The sequence below is a fragment of the Strigops habroptila genome, chromosome 4 (genome assembly GCF_004027225.2).
Source record: "Strigops habroptila isolate Jane chromosome 4, bStrHab1.2.pri, whole genome shotgun sequence".
Lineage (NCBI taxonomy): Eukaryota > Metazoa > Chordata > Aves > Psittaciformes > Psittacidae > Strigops > Strigops habroptila.
In genome coordinates, this window is record NC_046358.1 from 20,813,302 (window position 1) to 20,834,192 (window position 20,891).

The window sequence follows — 20,891 nt, forward strand, 5'->3', positions numbered from 1 at the left end:
CCCTTCTAGATATGGCAAAGCTGTTTTTCTTATCCTGCCCACAGCTTGGTTATAAGGTGACCTAACAAAATGTGGTTTGTGATGGAGCTGGTTCGTAGCTGTATTTGCATTCAGATACATTAGGTGAACATAACTAACATGTTCACCCATATTTCATGGCTGTGACTATTACCACAGAGGTAGAATGAGATAAGACTGGTAAAGTGCTGACTTTTAGTATTGGTAAGCTTGTATGTTGTATTCAGTTGACCAGTGTGTACAGAAAACTAGAAATATGAAACTGTAGATCCAGGCTTCACGTTTAAGACAGAATGAAAACTGGTTAATTTTGTTGAAATGGGCTCATGCATTTTTATTTTAATTTATCCTCTTTCCTTCTAAGCAGAACAGAAGGTATTTCTTAGCTCTGAGAAATACATTCCCTACCGAATGTAGGAGAGGACCAAACAATACGTTCAAACTAAAAGATATTGGCATACCTTTGGACACAAATTTTAGCTGTGCTTTAAGTACAGTGCAACACTGGTAGTTTTCATGTACTAGGTATAGCTCCATTTATACATCTCTGTTTCTTTGAGAGAAAACAATGGGTAATTATTGCTAAGCATATACAACAATTATATGCTTAGGTGCCTTATAAACTATGTGGAAAATATAGGACTTTGATGGACAAATTCTGGTGAGTTATAGGTCTTCCCCATTCCCACAAGAGAAAGGAAATTTATCAAGTACTTATTTTATTCTAAACTTTGACCAATTTTCAGTATTGAAATTAAACAAAAAAACCCCACTAAACCCCCCAGCAAAACACAAAATAAAAACAAAACCCCCAGAAAACTAACCCTAAAAATCCATCTCATTAAACATATCTGAATTCTGATGTGAAATACTTGGAAAAGACTTATGCTGATCTCTTTCATAACTTCATTTTATCATATAGTCAATGCTTAGTTAAGGAATATGCAGTTATTTGGCAGCTAGAAACTTGTGGCATTCACAGCCTAGTTTACATACTGGACTCCATGTGCAGTTGCTGTAATGTACCAGAAAAATTCTTTTTTGAGGTCCAAACTCATTATCGACTTAAATGACCACAGACCTGTTCAGGTAGCTGCAAGTAACATTCTTTTTACCAGCAATTAATTTAGCCTTGCAAACATGAAAAATCTTCAGGATCGTGAGCTTTATTTTAAGATAAAAATGGAGCAAACCTGCACATCCCAGTTGAACATCTTTGTTTGACCTGCTTTGGTTCTGTCCCTCTGTTCTTCTTTGTCGCTGTAATGGAAGCAGAGCTGCTCTGGAGTAGTAAAGTACAAATGCTGTGCCTCAGCTCGCATATTGGGATATGATTGAAGAGATAATTTAACATAGTTTTCACAGATGACTATGGAACAAATAACCGCCAGTGGCTCAAAATAACCCATTTTTTTTATAAACTCTTGAGGGCAGTGGAAAGCTAATGCCAAGCACCCTCTCTTTGATGGCCAAGGTAAGAACACAGTAATAAAATTTCTGGCTGTGTGAAAAGAGCTGCTCTCTCTAGGCAGAAATGGGGGATAGCTGAAAGACGCAGACAGAAAAGTGGACACCTGCCAAAGAGAGCAGCCTGCAAAGCATTAGCAGGTAAGGTTCCCTAGGTAACACCCAGAAAGCCTGTTTGTTCCCTAGTCTTGAATCGCCAAATGATGTTCTTATTGACAGAACAGTGGGGTGGGGAGGAGGAGGTTGGCTGCTCACTGCTAGCCTGGGCTGCAGGCTCTTGCTGGAAACACAGAGGTTGCGAAGCTGCTGGGAAAATGTGTTTAATACTCAGATTTTGAAGCCTGGGGTCTGATCTGAGAGCAGAGAAGCCAGGTTAAAGAGCAAAAGGATGATGCTTGGGTGACGTGCTCTGAGACACAAAAAGAGGAAAAAAGAAATGGGAAAACCTGTAAATGTGATAGAGCCAGTCCTGCAAGTCAAACCTGGGGTGGGTTATGTGATTCTCCAGGAAACGGTGGGGCTCTGCCTGCTTCTTCCAGCCAGGAATGGGATTTCAGTTGCCAAAGGGCTGTGCCACTCTGTGGGGTCTCCTGAACTGAAGCTGCCCATGTGTCTGCTCTCAACGCATCTCTGCTTTTAACTGATTCTCAATATGTTAATGGCAATGCATTGGTTAAAATAAACCAGTGATTTAATTCTTGATTTAACTTCCAACTTAGTCCAGCAAAGTTTTCAATATTACAAGGACAAGTCCTGTTATGCAAGGCAAAATAAGCTTTAGCCTGAACATTAGTCTAGCCACAGTGAGTTACCATATAAAGGCATAGTTCTTAAATGTACCCAGCTCTTCCACTTGATTCATGTTTCAGCACAGTATCACACTATAGATTCAACAAACATAGATCATTTTAAATTGACAGCTATGTACAAAACTATGATACAATGTTATTACAAAACTTAAGAAATAAATCTCTGAATTTTGAAAACACAATACTGCACATTCCCAGTTTTAAAGCAAAAGTAACATGAATCTACACATTCTACAACTTGGACATAAAGAATATTGAGTGCAAGCAGCTGACAACAGAATTCAAACCCAGAGATTTACTAAAGGATGAGCTGAAATGTGTCTGATAAAGCACTCTGGAAAACCTCTGTTGCTTTAATAAGAGGAACTGAGGCCCTGGATCTCTGAAAGTTGATGGATGCATCTGTGTGAGTAGACTGCAAGACTACCGATGTGCTTCAGCTTAATTGCACATAAGCATCATGTAGAACCAGACACTGTTTATATGGCCATATGCTTACTAAAATACATACTTTTTTTTTTTTTTTCCACTTTTTTTTCCCTGTAACCAATTTCCCTGGCTTTAAATGGTTGAGAGTAAAAATACTTTGTCTGATCCAAGACCAATACTTAGGTCTTGGATCTGGTCCCAGATAAATCGTCAGTAGGCGATGAGAAGGGGGAGTTAACATGCTTCTACCTGTGATGGTACAGACACTGCTTAATTTATACCCTTACTGTAGTTGAGGCACTGCTATTTTTGATATTTCTCTGAAGGCTAAACACTGAGGTCCTTTCTTGGGCCACACTCAGCTGTCGTTCCAAGTGGAGTTTGGCCTAAGAGCAGGTTGAAAGATTTAGTTTCCAGGACAGCAGATGAGAGGTCTGACCCTTTCACGCCACCATGCACAGAACCGGCCCCCAGCCCTGTGAGCGCCCAGCATGAGGCACAAGCTAAGGGGTCCAAAGTCACCAGGAAGGCTCTCTGGGTCTTGGAGAGGGAACGAAAGGCTGCATGAAGAGAAGCAGTGAGTCCTGTTGGGCAGAGGTGACCACGGTGGTGTTTTGGCGATGCAGAACCTGGCTTCTGAGAAGCTGGCAGCGCTCTGAGGACACGTGAGTGGTTCGCTGGGTCTCTGTTATTTCTTCTGCCTTGCTGTGACACCTGCAGGAGGAGGGAAAATGCAACTGTTTGTAACTGTAAGACAAAAGCAGTATGTTTTTGCATGTGCGTGTATCTAATGGTTGGGGTGCTATTAGGGAAACCAAATTCAGGTTTCTCAGGTAACCTAAAAAAAAAGGTAGAGCTAAATGTTTATGTTCTTAATAAAAACATCATGTTTCCAGAACTGATTCTGATGTTCAAGAGTTTGGGCAACTTTGCTTTTAAGCTGGGTGCTAGTTCAGCCCAACAACTCAAGTCTTGTGTTTTCCAAGCAGAATACTGGAATATGCTTCTAGGTATTAAATTGCTGAATTTACTAAATCTAGAGGATTTAGCAGGACTGTCAGAATGATGAGGCTGCACACTGACATTTTTAAGAGCCTGTCTCACTCATAACCAAAGCAAATACTATTTCTAATGACAGACGTGAAGGCAAAGGCCATACAGGAAGACGAGCACTAGCTTAGCTGCATTACCGTGGTCTATAAGAAAACTGCTCACAGACAATACTGAGCCTGCAGAAGCGGATGTGAAGCATCTGTTCTCTAGTATTAAAAGAAAACAATTTAAAAGAAAAAAAAGGAAAACCTTGACCCTCAAACTCTGATGCGTCTTTGTGGGAGGAGGCTGATGTCCTACTGTGCGATGTACTTGTCATAGCTGCTGGCAGGCAGTGCTATGTCCCTCTCCTGCCCTCTGCCTCCCTCCTCGCCAGGCTGTGGTCTTCAAGCACTGGCCTATGCTCCCAGTTGGGTTTGCCCTTTTCTTTCATAGGGAATAAATCAAGTAGATTTATGAGCAGGGAAACTGTCAAAGCCTGGTTGCTTATGGACTTGTGCTTTCAAGACTTTTGTTTCCCCTAACCTTCCCAAGTGTCATAAAGATGGGAGGAGAGGAAAAAGGGAGCTGCACAAACAGACGTGAACATTTGTCTGTAGCAATTCTCTGGGGTTTAAGGCAAGGGAATTCAAAGAGAACCTTCCCTGAATCAGGCATTTGTGCAGTCCCTCCTCTGTTTGACTGTCAGCTTTTGTTAAGTGGTCCTTCTTCAAGCTCTTTCAGATTTGGTAGGAAATGAGTTCAGATGTTAACAGGGTGCATACAAACACAGTGTGACACATGATGCCACAGGAAAACCAGCTAAACCATTTATTTCAGGAATATGGAGATAGTGTGGGATACCACTCTTTGGGTCTAAAAGCTGACATTTGAAGAACATTAATATCAATACAAAAACTGTTGCACAAGATATAGTCAAAGTGAGGCAAGAGCTCAGCAGCTGATTATAAGTTTTTTACTGCTCTGAAATATTATTTCACAGAGCCACAGGCTGTTCCTGTCCTTACTTTGCTGCTGCTACAGAAGCTCTAAAAACTGATAAGCTGGATCTGCGCAAAAAGCAAGAAGATTCCTAAGACTTCACTGAGACCCAGCAACTTCCACATCCAGCAAATCCACCAGAGAGAAATATCCTGTGCCAAAAGATAACTGGTTCTGTGACCTGACCAGACCATGTATGCTTGGAACAGAAAAGAAAGTAAAAAAATAAATTATGTGGAACATCCTAGGAAAAAATATTGATGGCGAGCACTCTAGGCTTGCTAAGTCTGTCTTACCAAGAGGGACAGACTTGAGCTGCATTTGGGTAAGGAAGCTGGAGACTAAGAGAAGCAAACAGGTTTTTGTTTTGGCTAACCTTTCCAAGTGATGTAAGGATGGGAGGAGAGGAACAAAGGAATTGCGGGTTTCAAGGTGCAGCTCATTGCTGCCCTCCTGGCACCAAAGCACAGACAGGTGCTGCCAGCGCAATGTAGCTGTGCCAGGCACTGCATTTCGAGGATGCGCTGGAACTCCTGCCTGCCTCAGTCACTTTATAAACATACTGCTTGTCCATGTGTTCCTCTGTGTTGCTTTCCTATGTCTGCTAAAGAGAATGCAGAGCTGTCTGTGTCTGGGGTTTTTTTCAATTAGGACTGTTTTTAGGCCTGCATGTTGGAATCTCTGTGCTTAAAAAATACATAATCTGAGTTATGCTTAACTCACATTTTCAGCTGCCCTCCCTGAGCACAGTCCTGACATACTTCTTCCTTATGCTTCACTGGTACGATTTTCTGCTCTTGCAGTAAATCTTCCTTAGGACTTTTAAACCAACAGAGCTACTTCCCTTTTCCACTTGATATAATCCTGCGGTGCATCACAGAAAGGGCAAGAGGAGGGCAGGAGTAGTCAGGACTGTTACTACCTAATTTGTATTTCATTTTCTCTTGCTAGCAATGATGCTCCAGGTGCAGGAACAAAAGCAACCCTGTGTGGAAATCCTGCAGAGATTCCTCAGTTCTGCCACTCCAGGGGCTGAGGCCATTGGGCTGTGTGGGAACAGTGCTCCCAGCTGGCTCCCCAGCTCCAGGCACTGGGGATGCTGGAGAATAAATACATTTCTTTCAGGAAACAAGACAGAGAGAGATTTGACATTATTGATTCAGCTCATAAGAGATGCTCATCAGCATGGAAACGACAACGCGTAACTATGCAATTTCAGTACAGTGGGTATTTCGATTGTTTTTTCTCCTTGCTTTTCTTTCCACTTGCTGTAAAAACAGGCAGTTTTGTAAATGAAAATCTCATCCTGAAACTCCTGAAGTTTTCTTTTGAGAGTTGTCACTGTATGTTGCCAGCATAGTAAAGGGTGCAGTGAACTTGGTACACCATTTCACCAGAAATTTGGTTACCTGTATTATTTATTTTGGTAACAAATGATTTACCCCTACCCCCATCCCAGAAAGCTGCATGAATGCATATAAGAAGTATGCACAGTCTGTTTGTTCCAATGGACTAGTTTGTGTGCAACTCTAGAACTGAATTTGGCTTTGAGCCGGAGTTGAGGTCTTGTGCCAACTAGTACTTCCCTCGGGTTCAGTGTTCTATTCCCTTTTCCAGATACCTATATTTAAATGGTGCTATAGGAAGTAACTACCTGCAAGCAAACCAAACATTGTGCTTTGCAGGAGCTAGGTACTGAAATTGCATTTTTACAATTTTTGAGAAAATAACGTGATCAAAGCAAGGACTCTCTTTATCACATGAAGATGGATTCACTTGGTTAGAATAATGACTTTTAATTATCTGCAGGGAAAGGTTTGGTTGCTGCTGACACAGAGGACAGACATGTGGGCTGCGACCCTGTTTCGAGGGGAGATCAGTACTGACTCCACTCAATGCAAGATCAACACCCTGGAGAGCAAAAATCAGAGCAACAAGTTTATTTTACATGTGTTTGTGATTAGACACAAAGACAAAAAGCTTAGCTGATATGCTGAATACTGATTAGGTCTGTAAAGTCCCAATGCTGTGGTTAGTTCACGTAAAAACACCTTTGAGAGTTTACATACCTCATTGTACCACACAATCTTTTTTTGTTTTATTATCTCCAGTATCAGTCTCAACCTCTGCTTTTAAACAAAAGAGAGACACTAAATACATCTGATCATGGCACGGCAAACATAACAACAGAGAACTTTTTATGATGAAAACACTGTCTAGTAGAAGAGATTTTCCTAAGATGCCATCCCTGGATGCCCAGGGAATCCTGTGGCTTTTGGGGGAGTCAGTTCTTTAAGCCAGAAATACTCATTTCGGACGCCAGGAAAACACCACCACACGGTCCCATGCTGGGAGCATGGGCTGCTCCCATTGCTGCAGCTCCTCCTGCTGCCTTGTGGGAATCAAGTTTGGGAACCACTGCTCCATGGAAACCACTTCTGGTTTGTGAAAGTGGCATGTTTAGAAATGTAACTACAGCTCCAGGGCATACTGGCATTATAAGGTAAGTCCCTCAGTGGGGGATGCTTATCTTTCTGAGCAGTGAAAGCGTCTTTCTCAGCATCTTTCCTTTCTCCTCCACTTTCTTTGGAAGGAAAAACATCAAACATTGATAAAAAGAGACTTCCACCACTTTCTTGCCCATTTGTTTGACCCCAGGATCTTGCAGAAAACAGGCTTTGGACAGTATATTGTGTCTTTCTGAAGGCTGACAGAACCATGTGTCCTTCCTGTGAGACACCTCTAATTTGGGATTCAAGTACCCACCCAAGGGTGGCTTCAGCTCAGTAGACTTTGAGGGACTTGGACGCACCTCCCAGGTTTGGGACCACCAGTGCACATCTCTCATGAGACAGAGACCTGCGTGGCTCCATGCCTTCTGTGGCTGAGCTCTCCTGGCACCAGTGGGGCAATCCACTGCAAGGGATTGATTTGGCTGGCCAAATACAATCCTTCACAGAAGCATCAGCAAGATCACTTTTTTTAATTGTTGACTTTCTCCTCTCTCCCTGCAGTGATGATTTGAGGGCTTGAGGTTCAGGATCCACCTAAAGTCCCCCTGTGGCAGGCTGTCAAGTGACTGCAGGCAAAATGTTGTTGCAAGGAGGCTTTAGGAGAGGAAAAACCAAACAACCCCACGGAGCACTGATGTTGCTGCCTTTATATGTTTGTAAGTAGTTTGGAGGGGGTGACGGTTGATTAAGTACGCAGTATTAACTGCTCTTAATCACTGCTCTGGAGTCTAATGGGGCTCTTGTTTGCACATAACCGTGCCTTGTAGCTGTCTTTAGCACACTTGACAGATGTGCTTATTGCCATCTTTACTGCCTATGTGTAATGGGCTTTTTAATTATTGATTCATCATTACCCTTTTATAAACTACTTGTAAATGTCAAGAGAATGAACTATGCTTGTGTTTTTCTTTTTCAATCTCTTTCAGGCTTAAAAAAATAAAAGCTCCGTGAAACAGTGTGGCTCTAGGGGCAGGGGGCATTGGACCTTGAAATGGGGAGGAACAGATATATACAAATATAGGAGGAAGCTTCCCCAGTTTAACTCAGTCCCCAAGGGCTATATATGAAATAGGCTACCTGAGTAGCTTTTGCTGTGCCTCTTCTTCTTCCTCCTTTTCCCAGATGACCTCTGCTTTTCTCTGTCGGTGTGAGTTTGCTCTGGGGGAACTGTTGCTGAACAAGAGGAGTCAGTGGCTGGCTCCTCCGAGAAGGACTTCTCTTGAGAGGTGTCCAACAGCGAGTCTGCACCAGGGTCTTCATTTTCCTTCGCCATCTCTTTTGACTCTGCTTGATGAGCCTCACAGAGAGCAGATTGAGTGCTGCCAGGGTCAACCCCGCTCTTGCTCAGCTGGGTTTCTGGCTCCTGCGCCAGCCCGTAGCTCTCCAAGCCATCAGCTGGGCATTCCTTGTCCTGGTCTTCTGAGATGGCCCCGCTGGTCCATCTGAGTCGGTCTCTGAGAGTAGTGGCCGAACTACTGCTCACAAACATTATCCCTGTGCCCATGTTAGCAGTAGAGAAAGCAATGGAGCCGCTCTTTGCGCTTGGCTGGAGGCTTGCCCAGCTGTCTGCCTGCTCCATCCCAGTGCCTGGCATGGGCTGACCAGCCCCATCAGCTTCCACCAAGCTTACTGAGGGGTTTTCTGTTTGGGTCTCTGGTGGCAAATCTCCTCCAGCATTGTTTTTAGATAACACCTGGTTTGAAGCTGAAGCATCTGTAACATCTCCACCCACCTCCATCAGGGCAGTGTTTGATGGGGAAGTGCTTTCTGAGGGATGACCATCGTTGTTTTGCTTGGTCTTATCATCCATCTGCTTTCCTGCTGCTTGTGGATCCTTAATGCCGTTTCCTTTGAACAAGAAACATGCAATCAGCCACAGCTGCAGAGTTGCATCTGGGACCAACCAAGGTGTTTCTGCCACTGGGAGAGCTTATGAGCTAGCAGCTGCCTGGGGAGGGTGCACTGACCCTAAAGAAGCTATGCAAAAGCAGCACCATTTTATCCTCCCTCTACCTCCACTTCTTATACCCCATGCGGCCACCCCAGGTGGACTCCAAGGCTCTAGCTCAGCAAAGCCCCTGCTCTGTTTTCAGCATGTATTTCTGTGTCTTTGCTGCCAACCAGCTGATTTCCATGGAAGCCCCTGGACTTCCAAGGATGCCTGAAAGCCTATGGCAGGAAGAGGGAACCCACCTGCGAGGTCCTGAACTAGGGGGCGCTGCTGGCTTGGATGCATGAGCACTTCAAAACTGCCCATCGACCAGCCTAATCCTGCCCTTTCAGAGCAGGTTTAGGAGAGCCACAGCGCACAACTCAGGCTCTATGGCAGGCCAATGTCCTTAGACTTACTTAATGTGCACTGACACCAAGGTCAAAAGACCAAAGAAAAGCTAAACCCATGGGCTGTCTCCTAAGAAGCACATAAGGACTTAGGTCTTTTTGTAATTGAGAGTTTTTCAATCTGTTTTTTAAGGACTTCTTTGGGCTCCCAAACATAGACTAAGACATGGTGCAGCAGGCTCCAAGGCAGTGACAAGGTGTGCTACTGAGACTTGATAGCACAGAGTGGACTTGTGTGGGGATGACACCAGTGCCCCATCAGCATAGTTGTATGGCTGACCTGCAGGCCGTGCCTCTCAGAGGGTTTATCAGCAGGGGTACAAGGCCATACTGCTCTAAATTGCTGCTAATTCTGGGACAGACCTGGCTGGCAACAGCTCAGGGCTCTCTGCTCCTCTTCTCCACAGCACTGGCTGCAAAGCCTCCTTAAATAAAATGCCTCAAATACAAACATGATGGCTTCTTGCTTGTGTGCTTGGCTCAGGCTCAGAGGCAGATGGGAATGAATAGCTGCAGGTACAGTTGGGTCTGTGTCCTTACCAGACTGCCTCTCCTCTGGGCCCTCCGCAGGCAAGTTTTTAGGAATTGCATCCGACTCGTGTCTGTTCTTTGTCTTTCTCAGCGTGAACCCTTTCCTTATGTCGGCTAGCAGCGCATCGATGACACACACCTCCTCCTGCTTCACCACCCCCTTCTTAACTGGGAGAGAGAGAGATCTGGGTGTTAAATCTGCCCGTGAGATGGGGCAGGAGGAGACTTTGCAGCGATGCTGTTGCTTGGGGTCAGTACTGCTGTGCTGGAACAAGCAACCACAGGCAACACAAGGCACTGATGCCAGGCCTGGCAGCAGCCCATGCTCTGTGCCCCCGCAGCAGCATGTCCTATCTGAAGTCAAAGGGCATATCCCAAACTCTGGGTGCTACTGGCTGGCACCAGCCCTGCCCAGACTTGGTGCCTGGTTGTACCATCACCTTGCAAAACCCCCTGTTTGCTATCCATGTTGGTGGGGACCTTTTTTTTGGAGGGAAAATAATACCGATTTTTCTTTCAGCTGCTTCCAAATGTTTTTCAGTTGTGCCTTTTGTTTTCATCCAGAGATACGCAGATTTAAGTTACCTGCAGGATTTTTGGGACATCAGTCGTCTGTGGTAAAGAGAGACTATTCAAGTGTACATGGGGATTTCGGAGGTGGGGGAAGTCAAATGTTTCTTGTTAGATTTGGGATTCAAACGTTCTGTTTAGAAACTGAAAAGTTAACTGAAATGTTTCTTTTTTCTTTTTTTTTTCCCTCTGCTGTTCAGTCAGAAAACCTAAAATTAACTTCTCTGCACAGCTACAACTGTGAAAAGTCAGTTCTCAGCTATGGCTGTGAGACTTTAAGGCTAAAAGCCTTTAGTCAGCGGCATGTGGAAACCCACAAAATAAATCACCGCTGCTGGTCCATTTAAGCAGGGCCAGTAAAGAGCTCCTCTCTGCTCTCTCTCTCTTTTTTGAAGTCCTTTCAGATACTCACTGACTTTTCCGTTTTCTCCCTTCTGTCTTTTCCCCTCTTCCTCTTCCAGCTGTTTCTTCCTCTTCTCTGCTTTGGCAGCTTGCTCCTTTCTGTCCTTGTTCTCCTGCAGTGAGGTAACAGGGGCATGAGAAGGTTGGCTGTCTGCTAGAAAAGCCAACGAAGAGAAAGAAGATCTATAGATTGTTGCAAGGGAGGATGAGAAATTCTGGCCTTATCCTGTGCAGTAAATAAAATGGGCATGGGGAATAAGGGCTGTCTTGCCAAAAGCCAAGACCACTGGCTTGGTCAGGACTCAGCCACATCCCAGTGGGAGGTGGCAGTGGTGATCTGCCCAACACAGCTACCTACCAGTGTGCAGATCTTCTACCTGACCTCTAGCTGAGGAAAAAGTGGAAGATACTGAAGCCATGATTCCCTCCAATCTGCTGGGTTCTTTACTGCACATCTCCTTTCTGAGTCTGTTTGCTCAGGTTGGAGCAACAGGTTAAGTTTTATTAGCCCCTTCCGCTAAACCTTGACACTTGACTGGAGTCAAGTCACACTTGACTCCAAAGCATCTTTGTGACTTTGCAGCTAAAGTTGCACCAAAATCCCAAACCACCAGGGTCTGGGCCAGGCCAGGAGCACCAGCACTGCATGAGGATGCAGTGGAGTAGGGATCAGATGCCTCTTCACTGGGTAATCTCATGCCAAGCACTGAAAGGAGGAGGCCATAACCAGCATCTTCCCCACACTGGATTCAGGTGCCCATCCCACCCCTCAGAGAAAAGGCAGGCATCAGTACTAGGGATGCTCAGCATCACATGTGCAGATGCCAACCTTCAGAACTCGGATGAAGAGATCTCTGAAGGTCTTCATGGTGCTAAATATGTCCTCTAAGGACAACTTGCTTGAGTCTTCACAGAGATAATTTGCAAGGTCTTGTCTCTTCCTTTCAATGGTTTCAAATTCTTCTTCCAGCTTTCTGGAGGCATCAATGCTATCCTGAAATGCATTTAATATATACAGTAAAACACCATCCAGAGGACAAGGAATGAAGTGCACTTAAAGAAAAAGGGATGTCAGCATAAGACCTTGGAGTAGGCTCCAGCTTTTAGCTGCAGCAGATCTTAAAAGGTAGGAAGAAACTAAGATTTGCAGATGACTTTTGCCCCTGGCAATTGTGCTGTGCCAGTTTACAGGGGTGGCTTGGGCAAGGCATGATAAGATCAATGCAAAGCTTAATGCCAAGTGAAGGGCTTTACTCTGGTGATCTGCACAGAGGGTGAACATCTTCACTCAATGAAGTCACACACAGAGTGGAGAGCGCAGTTGGGGCAGAGGCCTTAGGAAATGGCCTCACCAAAGGTATCTAGATCTGGGGTGGAGCTGGCAATAGACACTAATGTGCCACAATATGTGGCATTGCGGCCTATTTCCAAATCTCAGAGCATGTTTCATAGCAATATTTTCCACCCTTCATTGAGCCTTCTCAATGAATATGTATTCTTCTCAGCTGCATATGTATTGCGCACTGCCTGTGTGTGTGTAATGGGGGAGATACAAGGGAGCTCCGTTACTGACCTGGATAGGTTTCTCATACTGTTGTTTCACATCGTCATTTGATGATAAGACTTTTCGCTGAAGCTCCAGCAACTTCTTTAAATTGGTACTGGACTCCGTGCGTATAATATCAAGATTAATTCTGAAATCACACAGAACCCCCCCATTAGCTGATACTCCAGCATCTTGTGCTGACCAAAGAACGGACAGGTCTGAGCTGGCAGTTTCGTTGTCCCTCTGCTTCCCACCACTTCACTGAACTGAAGCCTGAGATCTGAACTCTCTGTACAGTCTGAGCTCACAGAAAACAGTTTCCCTCCAACAGCACTTATGAAAAGGCTGCCAGGTCTACCTACAACTTTATGTAGTGAGATGCATGTCAATAAAAGCCCACCTACCCAAAGGGCTGTTCTCCACCCTCAGAGCTTGGTATTAGCTCACTTTCCCTGGTTGAAGGCATTTCTGGGTAGCTGGCCTTCACAAGCTCCTGGTACCAGAAAGGTAGTGCAGATTTTGGAAGGGCCTGGGAGGCAGCATTAGTTTAATGCTCTGCAAATTTCAGCCCTAAGTGTTGCCAGCTGTGGTAGAACTATTCTATATTAAAGGGGTTTCAACATTCATCAATCAAATCTTTCGGTTAAAACTAAATAAGATGCTGTTTCATTAATGTGCTCTACCAGCTGCATGTGTCCTAATTTCTGGTACATTGTTGATGTGTATAGGATTTATTTTTGTTTTTAAGGAAGTGACACACAATTTTACCCTGCTGCTTTTGAAACATATTCAAGATCCTTTGGTAGTTCCAGTAGGTCCTTGTGGCTGTTTTCTACTTCCTGAAGCGGAAGAGAGAAAGAAGTGTTACTTGCTGTAGCAGGAGCTAAAAGAGGAAGCTGAGGAGAAAAGACACAGGCAGAAGAGCCTGGGAAGGAGGACTGTGCCATGTCCTGCTGCTGCCCCTCCTCTGCAGTTTGCCAAGCCACATTCAAAACAGTATGGCACATTCAGAGGGGAAAAGCATTACTGCTGGGCTATAAAACCATACAAGAGGGCTGAATGTTCAAAAATACTCATAGTTCAAAGCAAAGCTGACCTGCTGCCAAGTTCTTTTTCTCCCTCTCCTGAAATACCTACTCTTGACCATGGGAGGAGGCAGGACTGTGGTTTGATGCAGTCTGACACTTTCTACAGTCCCAGGAGGGGTTCAAGAGGGCTTGAATATTATTTGCATAATTTACTTTCATGGCTGTGCTTGCTGCAGCTACTGCCAGCCGAAGCAGGCCTTGAACATGTGTAACTGGAATGGAGGGACCTTGATGAATGAAGGTGGCAGAGCAGAGCATGGAGAAAAAAGTTAAAAACAGCAATTCAGGGAGTAAGAAAGCAATGGGAGCCTAGAGAAGAACAACGAAAGATTGAGCAAGATCTGGTGGAGAAGGGACCGCCTGTAGAAAGGCAGAAGGGTTGAATGGGTACAGACCAGCCAGGATAACTTTGGTGGCCATGTGTTCTATGGTTTGCAGCTGATGATGTGCAGATTGCACAAATGTGAAAAAGGAAGTTCCAACCATTGAGGGGAAAGATGTTGGAGGAAAGTAGAACAAGTCTTAAAATAAGGAGCTTCCTGAGCAGTGCCCACAAGCAGCCTCCACGAAGTAATTCAAACATTCCCAACTTGTGACACCCTGCAGCTAGTCACAGGGGATACGAATATGAGTGTGTGGCTTTAACTGAAAGTAGAGTAGGAGAAATGGTTCATCCGTGATAAAGTCTCTCCCCTTCCCTATTGCCCAGGACTTGGTACTGGTACCTCCAGAATATGGTGCAGCAGTGTAATGCGGGTTTGGTTTGCTTTGGTTTCTGTTAGTTTGAGTAAAGTGCTGATTTTAAACCCATCGGCATCGCCTGTGTGACTTCCCTACAAGATAAAAAGAAAGCAGATGTAACTCCTGTGTCCACCTAAATTACAACCCTAAAGATCATCCACACACTATAATCATGGCAGGACAAGACAAAAAAAATCCTTACGTAGTTCAGGAAGTTTCCAACTTTGAGAATCAGTTGACAGAAAAGTGGCAGGCGCTGACTGTTCAGAAGATCTGAAAAACATAAAGGACTTTTAAACAAAAGCCTCTTTTACACCAGAATATTTCCTAAACTGCATTGAAATTGGGATTCTGAATTCCAAAGTGTAAATCCAAATCTGATATTTCACCTTTGAAGCCCAATGGCCCAGCCTGCAGAGAAACTGATTCTATGTAGATTCAGTTCCATGAGTTGCAAAAGTTTTTGTTGACTCATGTTTCTTTCTTTCTTTCTTTCCATCTGGTTTCTCATTCCTAATGGAAAATAACTTGGAGTTGGACCCTCCTCACTCACAGCCATCAACTTCCTGCCATCTTTGGAAGTACTCTGATTTACCCTGGTGTAGGCAAGGGTAAGTGGGCTGCAATTTTAATCTTGCAGACTCCATTCAGTTGTGCAGTGAAGCCAGTTCTGACAGCCCTGTGATTATTGGCTGGCTGCTAAAACCAGACACGCTCGCCCTGTTCTTGGTCTTGCATGGTGGAGGTGATTATCAGGGCATGAAGGGCATGGTCCTTGTCCTTACTCTTATGACAGGGTGCTGCAGTGGTGTGCTTTCTGAAGCACTCAGCTTTGAGGCATGAACAGGTCCAACAGGACCACTGGGCTGATGGGAAGACACTTTTGGCGGAAAGCTTCAATTTATCTCAGCAGGCAGCTGTGATGCCAGCTGGAGAAACCCCCAGCAGGCAGCTGGGGGAACTGGCTCTGTTGCGTTGGCAGCACCTGACAGTGTCAAAACAGCATCCTGCTCTCAGAGGAGTGGGACCTGAGGTTTCTGCCATACGAAGCCAAAACCTATTGCATAATCTCTCCATGTACTCACAAAAATGGAGCATCTGCAAGTTATAGCCCAAAATAACAAACTTTTTCTTCTGAGTCCATTTGTAGGCAGGGAAAAACTAAAGCATCACTACTTTCTGGGGAAAGTGCTTTCCTGGCAGCGAAGAAAATTGCCATGTGAAGGCCTTAATGTGGCAAATAGTGATGGATGAATTAGCTGTAACGGCACCAGCTCCGCTGTCTAAATTCAGCTCCTCTGAATGGGCTGACGAGTTTCCAATGCTTCACTGTTGAAAGTGTTTCAGAGGAATACATCTGCTGCAGCAAAAATGGGCTGAGGGTGTGGAAAAATCATCTCTGGCCCTATTAAGGGCTTTGACCATCAGTGGAAATGCCTAAAGCTGTACCTCAGTGCACCAGTGAATGAACCACAGAGGAGTTTTTCTAGGGGCTGGGTAGTGTCATTGCAGAGCTCCAGGGGAGTTTTGGGAGGTTTAAAGCTTCCTGTCATAAATAAGATTGAGAAATAAGGCCAGGTCATTTACCTTCACAGGCTCTCCGGATGGCTTCAGCTTTCGGCTGAATCATGTCCAGCACAACCGTGGTCTCTTCACAGATCAGCATACATTCAATGCGCAGCTGGTAGCTAAGGACAGAGATTGATTTAAAGCTTAAAGGTGATCTTAGCCAGCACAGCAGCTCTCCTCCCACATCACGAGTAAGACTGGCCACTCCATAACATCACTGTCAACCACATCCACATAACACCAGTGTCTGTGGCTTGTGAAGGGAGGCAAGGGGCTGCTGCTTGCCTTAGGAACCAGTGCGGATGCAGTTTCTGCTGATGCACTATGATCTAAGAGAAGACTGATCATCGTGTGAGATATGGGTTCCTCCTTCTGGGCAGGTGTGACCCTGAGTATGGGCCAGTTTCTGATACTTCAGAGGGAGAGGAGGTGCTGGAGCAACAACAGCCTTTTATCTAAGGGTAACAGGGAAAGGGATGACTCTAAGGTGGAAGGAGAAATCCGCCAGCTTTATCCATCAGTGTTGGTCTGTGAGTCTCCTATAAAGAAACTTCAACTTCCCAGAGGTAAACCAAGAAAAAGATTGGGCTGAACTTCATGAACAACACCCTTACCTTGGAATCTGAAGGAGGAGAAGATAAAACTGATCTGCGTTTGCTAGTTTCGATTTCTCTTCTTTGAAGGCCTTCAGGTTTTCTATCTAAAGAGAGAAATAATCAAGACTGCAGAACTGCACTGCATATTCAGCTCTGGAACTAAGGTTACCATTTTTCCTCCTGACCTCATGCTTTTCAGGCAGCAGCTTCAGCAACTGCTTCAGAACCTCAACATCAAACTTGGTCCGGTCCCCATTTTGGACCATGGCAGCCACCTCTTCGTTGGAGCTGTACGGAGGAAGAGCAGAGTCAGCTGTCACCCAAAGACCCTTCTTCCACAGCCACACACTACCAAGACATGTATCTGCACAAGCACTTTGCTGTGCTTTCCCTAGTGAAAGCCACAATAATCCAAAAGGAAAGATATGCCCCTATGATATGTCTCTATGAACTTAGAACTGGGACGTGGATCCCTGCTATGCTCCAGATTTCATTTCTGGCCCTGTTCAAGTAACTCAAGGCTAAAGATCAGTCCTGCAACTCAGATCTCTGTCTCTGGGGATCTGAATACCTTAAAAGAAAATTTAATTCTTAACTTTTCCACCACCCTTGTTTTGAGGAGGGATTTGACCTCCAGAGGTGTCTCACAACCTACCACCATAAGAGCCTATGCTACAACATTATCTGTAACATGGTGTGCTGCTTCGGCTGGAGTAGAGTTTTTTTCTTCATGGAGGCTAGTATGGGGCTATGTTTTGGATTTGTTCTGGAAACAGTATTGATAACACAGGGATGTTCTAGTTACTGCTGAGCAGTGCTTACACAGAGTCAAGGCCTTTTCTGCTCCTCACCCCACCAGCAAGGAGGCTGGAAGTGCACAAGGAGTTGGGAGGGGACACAGCTGGGACAGATGACCTCAACTGACCAAAGGGATATTCCATACTATGTGACATCATGCTCAGCTATATAAAGCTGGGGGAAGAAGTAGAAAGGGAGGACATTTGGAGTTATGATGCTTTATCTTCCCAAATAGCCATTACGTGTGATGGAGCCCTGCTGTCCTGGAGATGGCTGAACACTTGCCTCCCAACGGGAAGTGGTGAGCTAATTCCTTGTTTTGCTTTGCTGGTGTGCGCAGCTTTTGCTTTACCTGTTAAACTGTTTTTATCTCAACCCATGAGTTTTCTCACTTTTACTCTTCTGATTCTCCCCCCCATCCCACAGAGGGGGCAGTGAGTAAGTGGCCGTGTGGTGCTTAGTTGCTGGCTGGGGTTAAACCATGACACATGGAGATGTAACACCTTTGCCAACATATGGGGATGTTGTAGGTAAAAACATAATTAAAAATTAAGCCCCTAAAGTTAGTATTTTAAAGACAGTGTAGGTGAAACTGGGAAATGTTCAGATGTTTCAGTAACACAGATCAGCATTGGCTTTTTAGAATAGATTTCATGAGGACCTTCCAGATACTATGCAAAACCTGTTCAAAGTTTTGTCAAGTGTCACAAAAATTTGCCATATCTTACCATTTAAATTGCTTCAAAAATATGTTCAAATTGAGACTTTTCTTGGAGTCCAAAAATGTGATCTTCATTAAAGAAAAAGAAGATATCTCATATTAGATGAGCTGTTTGCAGTGATCTTTATTCGAAAGAATGAGAGGGACCTCCTCACCTCCTTTGGTTCTGCCTTCACTGGCGTGGCTGTTTTCTCCTTGGGCGTTGGTTGTGGGAAGCAAAAGAGCTGCTCTATGCTTGTGTAATTGGGCTCTATAGTTTCCTCGCTGCTGCTGCTCACTGAAGCCCACATTGAGTGACTTTCTGAAAAAAGAGAAGGTGTTCAGACTGACTACAGGGACAGCTGAAAGCTCCTGAGTTTTGGGACAACGTGAGTTGCTAGAAGGGACACCTCTCAGAAGATGAATGAAATAAGAAGAGGCATCTTATTCCTGGACAAATGCTAATTATTGAGGAGGGGTAAGTCCCACAAGCAGGATCCAAAGGGCCCAAAGGGTAATTAAACCTGGTGCTTTATCGCAAGATATGCTGGTAAGGGGATGCAGCACTGGGCACATAGAGGCCATACAGCCCCATCACTCCCTATATGACCGCATTCTTCTCCACAGCAGGCAAACTAGATCAGCATGAGAAGGACCTTGGCCATTTCTTTTCTAGTCCCCTGACTGATGTTATTTCTGCTTCCTTGCATGCTAGCTGAGGGACTGGCCACGACCTGAGCATTTTCTGACTATGCCCTTCCTCCATTTTTCATTTTATAATTGAACCTCTTTGTATAATGCTGGCTATAGGACTGCTTGAATTAATTCCCACTGCACTTGCTTAAAAATACTGTTGTGGTGTTTTTTTTTTAAATCACCTAAACATGTCTGTAGAAGTCTCTACTGAAATAACCCAACAATTAAGTTCTCTTGTGATTGAAAACACGCCTTATTTAGACTTCACCTATGCCAGCTTCTGTGCAGTGGATGCCTTGCTTGTCTAGGACAAAGCTGATGTTGCCTGTCCAGGCTTCTCCTCACATTTCATTCTCCTCTTTGGATCCACTAGGAGAGGGAAATGTAACCCAAAAGTCAAGAGACAAGTCAGTGATTCTCACAACTCTCCAATTCTTTTAGTGTCTTTCTTGAACTGTCTTGTGATCCCTACCTGTACTCTTACTCATTACTTTAATATACCAAGGTACAAGCATAGACAGACTACGGAATAAAAGTCTGGGGAACCCAGATCAAAGACTGTTGAGAATACAAGTCTAAGGCATGTCATGGTGGATCAGCGGAATATTCCCATCCCTCCCCCCTTCTTCTAATTTCAAAAAGTATTTCAGTTATAAACAAGCTATTAGAAACTACTGATTTAGTTGGAACGGATATTATATTAGTAGTTTCATGCTGCTGTTGTTTATTTAAGCTCTGCAGGTCAGATGTAATGGAAATCAGGGAAGTCCTGTATCCAAATGGAGTTAACTGCATTTGACAAACTCAAAGATAGTGCTTTTTCCCCTGCGTCACCCTTCAAGCAGCACTGACTCTATGCCAGAAGCACCCACCTCTCACCACATTGGAGGGCAGCTTCTGCCAGTTCAGCTTCTTCATTCTCAACGTTGGCGTCTTCACCGTCTTGTGGGGAGGCCTGCCCAAGCCAAGAGGGCAGCTGAACTGGGAGGCCACCACAGCTTCTATATGCTCTCCTGCCATGCCGGGCAATGGAGGTGGAGGAGGAGGCATGCCCACCATACCAGGCAATGGGGGTGCAGGGGGAGGGATGCCCCCCATGCCAGGCAATGGGGGTGGAGGGGGAGGGATGCCCCCCATACCAGGCAATGGGGGTGGAGGAGGAGGCATGCCCACCATGCCAGGCAATGGAGGTGCAGGGGGAGGGATGCCCCCCATACCAGGCAATGGGGGTGCAGGGGGAGGGATGCCCACCATACCAGGCAATGGGGGTGCAGGGGGAGGGATGCCCACCATACCAGGCAATGGGGGTGCAGGGGGAGGGATGCCGCTCATAACAGGCAATGGTGGTGCAGGGGGAGGCACGTCAGGGAGGGGAGGGGCTGTAGTTGCATTCATCATGGGGGATGTGGGGGTCACAGCTGCTGTGCCAGAGGGTGGGTGTGGAGGTGGTGGTGGTGGTGGTGGTGGTGCCACCGGGGCAGGAGCAGCATTGGGTGAAGGGTTAGATGTCTCTGGCAAAGCAGAGCAGGCTGTGAGCTGGGAACATGAGTTCTTTTCGTTGAGAGGTGGCCCTGAGGGAGTTGCTGGTGCCTTGGAGGGGTTTGAAGATCCTGCTGGGCTGTGAGATGTACGTGCACATGGTTCTAGCTCAGCCTGAAGGCCTTCATTCACACTCCCGGACAGCCGGTTTTCAGCTCGCTTTTGCTTGTTTGGATGTTTCTTGATAGACAGCAGCCTCTCGATGACTTCTTCAACTGTGTTCCCCTGGACTAGGGAAATGAGTCAGAGGTCAGAGAAAGGGATGAAGCCCAAAGGTTGGTTCATGCTATTCAACCCTCACCAAGCAGCAGATCTGGAGCCACAGAGGCCACTCCCTGATGTCACTTTACATAACTGCACTTTTAGCTTCTGGGCAATTTCCTATGGTTCTGACCAACGCTTTTTTGAGCATGACTGCCAGCAACACTAGCCAGCACCAGCAGCAGGATGCCAACAAAGACAGCTTCCCACTGACTCTCACGACCCAAAGCTCAAGGCTTAACCA

At 45.4% G+C, this 20,891-nt stretch overlaps 1 protein-coding gene across 2 annotated transcripts; it reads right to left on the reverse strand.

The window, feature by feature from the left end:
* Nucleotides 1-326: 326 nt before the first annotated feature.
* LOC115606816 (inverted formin-2-like) lies at nucleotides 327-19,708 on the reverse strand. 2 transcript variants are annotated; one of them, XM_030483331.1, is made up of 15 exons: nucleotides 18,328-19,708; nucleotides 18,180-18,241; nucleotides 16,839-16,941; nucleotides 16,672-16,757; nucleotides 16,076-16,176; nucleotides 14,691-14,761; nucleotides 14,473-14,580; nucleotides 13,428-13,498; nucleotides 12,687-12,807; nucleotides 11,943-12,107; nucleotides 11,124-11,226; nucleotides 10,151-10,309; nucleotides 8,348-9,118; nucleotides 6,827-6,886; nucleotides 327-3,437 (listed from the first exon to the last, which is right to left on the reverse strand). In XM_030483331.1, the coding sequence occupies exons 1-14, from the start codon at nucleotides 18,460-18,462 to the stop codon at nucleotides 6,828-6,830; spliced, it is 2,115 nt and encodes a 704-aa protein (XP_030339191.1). In that variant the 5' UTR covers nucleotides 18,463-19,708; the 3' UTR covers nucleotides 327-3,437; nucleotide 6,827. The 2 variants fall into 2 exon arrangements, with proteins under 2 accessions (XP_030339191.1, XP_030339192.1); XM_030483332.1 differs by lacking the exon at nucleotides 18,180-18,241 and having other exon boundaries at nucleotides 18,328-18,375.
* Nucleotides 19,709-20,891: the final 1,183 nt, after the last annotated feature.

Bases quoted from the DNA above. Each gene is read 5' to 3' on its own strand.
- LOC115606816 (XM_030483331.1), bottom strand. From the start codon at position 18,462: ATGTGGGCTTCAGTGAGCAGCAGCAGCGAGGAAACTATAGAGCCCAAT. The intron at 14,762-16,075 runs GTAAATGACCTG...TATGTTTTTCAG, and splicing joins CATCCGGAGAGCCTGTGAAG to ATCTTCTGAACAGTCAGCGC. The intron at 10,310-11,123 runs GTGAGTATCTGA...TCTCTCTCCCAG, and splicing joins GGGAGAAAACGGAAAAGTCA to TTAAGAAGGGGGTGGTGAAG.